This window comes from Lygodium microphyllum, chromosome 8 (genome assembly GCF_053477565.2).
Source record: "Lygodium microphyllum isolate KBCC chromosome 8, Lygodium_microphyllum_v1.1.10, whole genome shotgun sequence".
Lineage (NCBI taxonomy): Eukaryota > Viridiplantae > Streptophyta > Polypodiopsida > Schizaeales > Lygodiaceae > Lygodium > Lygodium microphyllum.
The window spans coordinates 87042205-87049422 of NC_141142.1; the positions used below are offsets into that span (position 1 = coordinate 87042205).

Here is a 7218-nt window from a genome sequence, read left to right on the forward strand (position 1 = left end):
ATATGGTTGCCACTAAGGCATGCAATGAGGCTTTATGGCTTTCACGTCTGGTGGGAGAGCTTAGCATTACAAAGTTACATGTTCTCCATTGTGATAGTCAGAGTGCTATCATGCTAGCACGGAATCCTGTCTTTCATGCAAAGACGAAGCACATACAAGTGAAGTATCACTTCATTAGAGATGTACTTGATAGCAAGAGCATTGAGCTTGTCAAAATACATACAGATGATAATCCTGCAAATCTTCTCACAAAGGATCTTCCAACAAAGCGGTTTGCTCATTGTCGACAGATAATGGAAATTGGATAGGTATATGTATTTCAACTTTGTGCATACTTAAATTTAGCAAATTATTTTTCTCTTAAGACACATTGCCTTTAAGTGGGAGGTTGCTGGGAATAAATGGTCATCGTGCCTTTTATATGTGCACGTGTGAACACACCCTTAGCACATTTGTACTTTCATATATATCTATCTAAAACCTAAAGAGATACACAAAAGAATTGTACCCAAGAACATCGTGCATTTCTATCTCTAACTCTCGCTCACTACTCGTGCTCACGTTTTGCTCTACCTGACATTTTTATCGTCGAACATTACATCGCCATTGCGCATCACTCAGTTCACTCTGGATAAAATGTAGTCAAGTCTAAAGAGTACTCAAACATGATCTCAAACTAATAATAAATGTTACTCAAAGGATGGATTATTTTGATGAAAATTCAAGTTTCCTATTTGGAGTTCCAAATGAACATGTTAGGTATGATATGCATATAATGGTAAGCAACTAGCTTTGCATTGCATGCATTTAATGAGCACTAATGATAAAATCTTAATGTTGGAACAATGTCGTTTGCTACAAATGCCCTAGAATAAAGCCTTAAATTTTTCAACCATACTTTTCCACAGTCGAATGGCAATCATTCCCTTGTATTACTATGCAACATCAATTATCCACCAAAAGTCTTGCCAATGCTAGGGTGCGTGAATTATCCACCAAAAGCCTTGCCAATGAACCATAGCCCAACTGGTAGAGGTGAGTGAACACATTACAATAAATCGTGAGATCGATACTTCCCGACTACTATGCAGAGCTTGTACAGCAATTGCCATTTTTGGGATGATGTCCGAGTGAAATCCAATAATAATATATAGCCATTTGGCTTAAAAATGCATTAAAAAAAAAAACTAAGGTGCATCACACCTCAATAGGCAAGAAACACACTTTTCTCTTAATGATAAGATCCTCTCGGGAGGCGTATCAACTGCATCACTTTAAGAGGACGAGCAAAGGATGCATTAATAATTACCTTTACTTACCTGTCGAAGACAAGGTAGAAAGCAACATCTGCATGGGCTGGAGGAAAATCCGAACTTTTTTTAAAAATAATAATTGCATAAAGGCCAACCCAATCCTTGGGTCAATCATGTTTCATCAATCAAAAATTAGGGGAAAAGTAAGGAGTCGGGATTTTCCTTTTTTTATACAATCTTAAAATCGAGCAATTTTGCCCCACGGGCGTTAGAATTTTAGCCCTCTAGGCGCTCTCTCTCACAGAGAGAGGGATATGACACCACCTGAGACCGCTTATACACTGTACATGTCGCCTTTAATACATTGAAAGAAAGAATGCCTGATTTGAATGCAAGCGTTGCCGTGTCAGGTGAATCTGACCAGCCATCTATCCATCACCTCCTGATGATTACGGTCTCTCGTATCTACCTACCTCATTCCTATTACATCAATGCCCATCATCACCTGCTGAGCATCAATGACGACCACCTACCTGCATATGGCATGTAGCAAGACATGTACCAGCATCAGGTCAACAAAGTATTGATGGCCTATTTGTCCATACCAGAGTTTGGCAGCAGGGGGCTTCCCATAATGCACCCCATCGCTGCAATTGTTATCATAATGCCAGGGATATGTCAAATCAAATCCGTCTATCACTCCCCAAATCAAGTCAGCCCTTCTCAGCTGATCAACAAACATGTGATTGAACACTTCCATCTTGTGTGGATTGTACGCAGAGCTCCTCGCCCACGCCGCCGTCGCAATGGTGTTCCTGTACACCATCCTTGGCTTCTTCCCCTTCACTTTGTTAAGAATGGAAAGCCACAGCTTTACAGCCTCCTTGACCCCATCCTCCACAAATTGATAGGCATGCTTCCAATACATCCCATCATGTAGGCCAGAGTTCATTATTACCACATCAGGAGCAGAATCCCCTGTAAAATAATATCTGATTAATTCTCTGAAAGCAGGATCACTCAGGGAGAACAGCCCTTGTTGATTCAATGACACATTTGAATGACCATTGAACAAGCTTGTGATTCTGACTGATTGGTTGCCGTGTGAGGGCCGGATGTATGTTGCATCAAACCTCCTGGAAACCTCAGTTATGTCTTCAAATCCCAGAACAAAATTGAGCAGGTTTCGGATGGTATCCACATGGTTGGAATCACCCCAAAAGAAGATCCACTTCTTGTCTAAGCACTTCCAAGCTGCATCCTCATTGAACAACTGGAAAGAACAATGAGCAGAGTACACAAAGCCATTGCTCTCCAGAAGACCAATAGGGCCTTCGCACCAAGGCTTCTCACACTCTTGACCCTTCTTTAGGCACCTAAATCTTCCTTGATCATCTACAGAACAATTCCTCTTATGAATTGTAGATTGTGTCCACCTCCCTGCCCAAGCATCCAACGCGAAATCTTCCCTCCTGCATTGCCTCAGATGTGATAAACCTGTCACCATGCTCAAGTCATTCCTTCTCTCGAACTCAATCTGCAGATTGACCACGACCTCGTCTCGCGACCACTGTTCTGGCCTCCGATGCAAGCCATGAAAGTTTGAGAACAACAGGATGATCTTCAGAGTGTACAAACCTGCAAACGAGGGGTGCACCTGCAGCAGGACAGAATACGACCCATCTCCCAGGTCTTTAATGGGTGGCCGTGATTTCCATGCAGGGTGGCCCCCAGAGAGGTCTGTCTCGAAATAGTCCCCTCCATGGCATCTCCTGCGACCAGTTTCATCATAAGAGACTAAAATAATTTCATGGACATCACCACAGGGCAGACGACTGTATAGGTGCCCCTTTCTAGGGGGAGGCAGCCCATAGAGCTGGGCTCTGGTGGTAGTGAAATGGTGGCAGACCTTTGTTCCATTGTCTGCCAGCAATGCCAAGAACTTTTCTGTGTAATTGGCAACAGAGGGGAGCCTTAGCCAGTCTTGTGGGGCAGGATCCTGATGCAGAAGGAATAAATACGTTAGAAGCATTAATCCGATACATGATACATGGCTCTCTCATTTGTGTGAGTGAATGTTAGATTGTCTTATCAGTTGAAAGGGCCCTCTGATAGATGGAGTACAGAAGGCGCATACGCATAAACATGTAATGTAGTGTTCAGTGAATGTAAGATTGTCTCACCAGTTGAAAGGGGCCTCTGATAGATGGGTCTATAGAAGGCGCAGATGCATAAACATGTAATGTGGTGCTCAAGCACCTATGAATTTCTGCGTTATTATAAGAAAATCAGACTTAAAATGGTTGGTGTATGATGTTTCCGAGGGGAGATGTCCTGGTGATATTCATATAAAATGAAAAGGCATATGAGGAACAAACAGCACTCTCCTGAGTGTCGGCAATCTCTGCAAGAGAGACACAGAGAGAGAGAGAGAGAGAGAGAGAGAGAGAGAGAGAAGAACGACCTATATATGTTACTTCTCTGGGACAGAAAGACAGAGTAATGGAGAGAGAGAGAGAGAGAGAGAGAGAGAGAGAGAGAGAGAGAGAGGCACCTTTGAAGTGGCTTTGGTCTCCTTTAGCCTGGCTCGTATATTGTGGTCTGATGGAGCAGGGTATGAGAAGTTGAAGGCGGGAGCCTGCCTGCTTATACCTGCAACTGGTCCGAAGCTGCCTTCCAGCAAGTAGTTAGAGCCGGTGGTCAAGAACAGCAACAGCATGCTAAATAGAATGGCGACCAGGAGAGTGGTCTTGCCAGGCAGCTGATGATGATGATGAGGGGTAGACAGGCTCTTGCAAGGCAGCATCCCTCAAACAATGGAGCCTCTGAGTGTGTGTGCCTGCGTGTCTGTCTCTTGGAATTCTTCTCCTTCTCGTTCTTGGCAGGCTGTGTGGATTCCTCCAGCGACAAGGTGACGAAAGCCTTCTTGTTGGTCCTCTAGAATTAAGCTCCTGCATGAGGGGGAGTGAGCTATGGAGATAGCCAGCCTCCAGACCTGCAAATGAATGAGCATTTGAGGGAGAGAGAGAGAGTACGGATTCCGGAGTCCCTTTGAAATAGTGTCGTTCTTTTATGGTTGTGTGTACAAGCAGTGTCCTTTTGATGAGAGAGAGAGAGAGAGAGTGTGTGTGTGTGTGTAAAGGTATAAGATGGATGCCTCGTGGGATGATGACGCACCGGTGACCGTAGGCTAATGGGGGGAGTCGGGACTCGGGAGAGGGGGAGAGAACAAAACAAAAAAACTTCATAGCGGGCGGTTGGGTTTTACGATCTCGGATCGTGACCCACACGGTGCACCCACCTTCATAGTCCACGGGTGACAGACCACAACCTTTCCCCCCCCCACGAAGCTTCCCCAAAATCTCATGACTAGAGAGGGCTAGTGCATTTAGGTAAGAGTAGTTTTTAAATGCCTTGATCGCCTGGTCCACTATCTCACATAGAGATTGTCTCCCAAAAAGTAATGGGATCAATAGGTGAAACCCTTTGCATGAATATCAAGACATCACGTAACCCCTCCAAAAGTAGTGACCACTCACGTGCATTACCGACCTTCTCCGACAACTAGCCTTGCATCCTCGACAACCCTCCCAATAACCCCTACAACATGTACCCACGATTCGATCTCACAACCTCCTCATTCGCATGTCAAGTGCCTATTCATTGAGCTATGGTTTCTTGCAAAAATTTGTAGCCCCTTTTAAACCCGAAATGTGATTTGAACCTTTTCGCACTTATATGTCACATCATGCAAAGGTTACCACTTTTCACACAAGTTATTGCTTTACCCAAGCAGCTCATCCCACCCAAAAGAGTCCCAATGACATTTCTTATACTCCCAACTTTGATCAAGAGTGAGGTGATGGCCATTGTTTAGATGCTTAATTGGGTGTGCCCCTGAACTATTTGATGTCAATGGCACAATAATTATCATGCTTAGTGATCACAGAAAGCATGTTTGCAACACTTCTCGATAATCGCTACATGTCCATAAAGGCTCGACGGTCATTTTTGTGCGGGATTGTCCCCACAGACATGAAAAAGAGAGTAAGCTTATAGTGACTTATGAAAACAAGCAAGAGGGGAGAGAGGTGAAGTACCAACAAGCATACACACACAAATGCAATGGAGACTTGAGAATACATAGAGATAGGGGTGAAATCTTCTTCTTCTTCTTCTTCTTTCTTCATCTTCACACACAAGACCTAAGTTTACAACATGATAAAGACTAATATGAAAGTACCACAACGTATGTACGCATGGTCACTGAGTGTGAACCGGCTAGGAAAGAAGATCACAAGAATTAAGTTTACAACATGATAAAAGACAAATATGAAAGTACCACAACGTATGTGCATGTGGTCACTAAGTGTGAACCCACTAGGAAAGAAGAAGTGGCACAATAAATGTGCCATAACCAAGGATGGACTACATGTGTATATTCTAGAGTGAAGCTTCTCAGCTCTCAAGGCCTTAGTAAAAATATCAGTAGCTTGATCCTCTGTGCTGATATAGACCAAGTCAATATCACTTGCTAGAACCCACTCTCGAATGAAATAGTAATAGACCTCTATGTGTTTGGTCCACACATGATACACTAGGTTTCTAGCCAATTAAATGTTGGTGAGGTTATCACAATAAATGATAACCTTCTTATCCACCTGCATCCCCAAATCACCAAGTAGCTTGTGTAGCCAAGCTACCTCACATGCTACAACTCCTATACTCTACGTTTGTACTAGACAAGGCAATTGTTGGCTATTTCTTGCTACTCCAAGTAGTAGTACCAATGCTAAAGGAAGATATAAAACCACTAGTAAATCTCATGTCCGAAATACTACCAGCCTAATTTGCATGTGTAACCATGCAAGTCCAATGGTACACCTATACTATAGAATAAGGCATAGTCCAATGTGGACTTGACATAGCGTAATGTGCACCACACTATATCCAAATGTGGCTTCCATGGAAGGTGCATAAATTGACTCTCCAAACTGACTATGTAGTTTAGGCCTAGCCTAGTGATCGTCAAATAGATAAGGCTGCCCACAATCTTCCAATATTAGTGACATCCTCAATCAAGTCACCCTCATGTGCACTAAACTTAGCATTAATATCCAAAGGTATAGAAATAGGTTTGCAATCAGCCATACCATACTTCTTCAACATATCCAATGAATATTGTCTCTATGACAACCATATACCCTCTGAAAGTCCTGACTATCTCTATGCCGAGAAAATAATGCAGCTCTCCTAAATCTTTCATCTCAAATTCATCCTTTAGAAGACTCTTCACAATGTCAATATCTATCTCAATATCACCCACAATGATAAAATCATCCACATATATAGTAATGACCACAATACCTGATCACTCTCACATACATAGAGTGAGTAATCAACGTGTGCTCTGCAAAACCCAATGCTAAAAATGTATTTTACAATCATATCATGTCATGACCTAGGTGCTTGCTTCAGCTTATATAAGGCCATATGAAGCCTACATACATAATCTAGATTATTCTCGTTCACATAACCAGGTGGCTACTGCACGTAAACTTCCTCTTGCAACTCCCCCTACAAGAACACATTCTTAACATCCATTTGATTCATGATCTAACCTTTTAATGCAACCACTACTATGATAGTGCTTATAGTGGCCATCTTAGCCACTAGAGCAAAGGTCTCCTCATAATCAATGCCACAAGTCCGTGCATATCCTTTGGCAACTAGCTGTGTCTTATAGCACTCAATAAATCCATCTGACTTATGCTTGACCTTGTGAACCCATTTGTGGCAAATAGCTTTCTTGCCTTCAAGTAAGGGTACTAACTCCCATGTATCATTATCTATAAGTATAGCCATTTTTTTATCCATAGCATGATTCCAATACTCATTACTCACTATATCCTCAAAATAAGTGGATTTTACATCATCAGCAACCTTAGCCATGTATGCATAGTGA

The 7218-nt window shown here is 42.6% G+C and overlaps 1 protein-coding gene across 2 annotated transcripts; it reads right to left on the minus strand.

Moving 5' to 3' along the window:
- Positions 1-1127: 1127 nt before the first annotated feature.
- On the minus strand, positions 1128-4340 carry LOC148032552 (uncharacterized). 2 transcript variants are annotated; one of them, XM_087683190.1, is made up of 3 exons: positions 4008-4340; positions 3808-3922; positions 1128-3252 (listed from the first exon to the last, which is right to left on the minus strand). In XM_087683190.1, the coding sequence occupies exons 1-3, from the start codon at positions 4208-4210 to the stop codon at positions 1783-1785; spliced, it is 1788 nt and encodes a 595-aa protein (XP_087539316.1). In that variant the 5' UTR covers positions 4211-4340; the 3' UTR covers positions 1128-1782. The 2 variants fall into 2 exon arrangements, with proteins under 2 accessions (XP_087539316.1, XP_087539317.1); XM_087683191.1 differs by having other exon boundaries at positions 3808-4203.
- Between the last annotated feature and the right edge of the window lie 2878 nt (positions 4341-7218).

Coding starts and splice junctions, on each gene's coding strand:
- LOC148032552 (XM_087683190.1), bottom strand. CDS start 4,210: ATGCAGGAGCTTAATTCTAGAGGACCAACAAGAAGGCTTTCGTCACCT. Junction 3,923..4,007: donor TCATCATCATCAGCTGCCTG/GCAAGACCACTC, acceptor GCTGGAAGGCAG/CTTCGGACCAGTTGCAGGTA. Junction 3,253..3,807: donor AGACCAAAGCCACTTCAAAG/GTGCCTCTCTCT, acceptor CTTCTGCATCAG/GATCCTGCCCCACAAGACTG.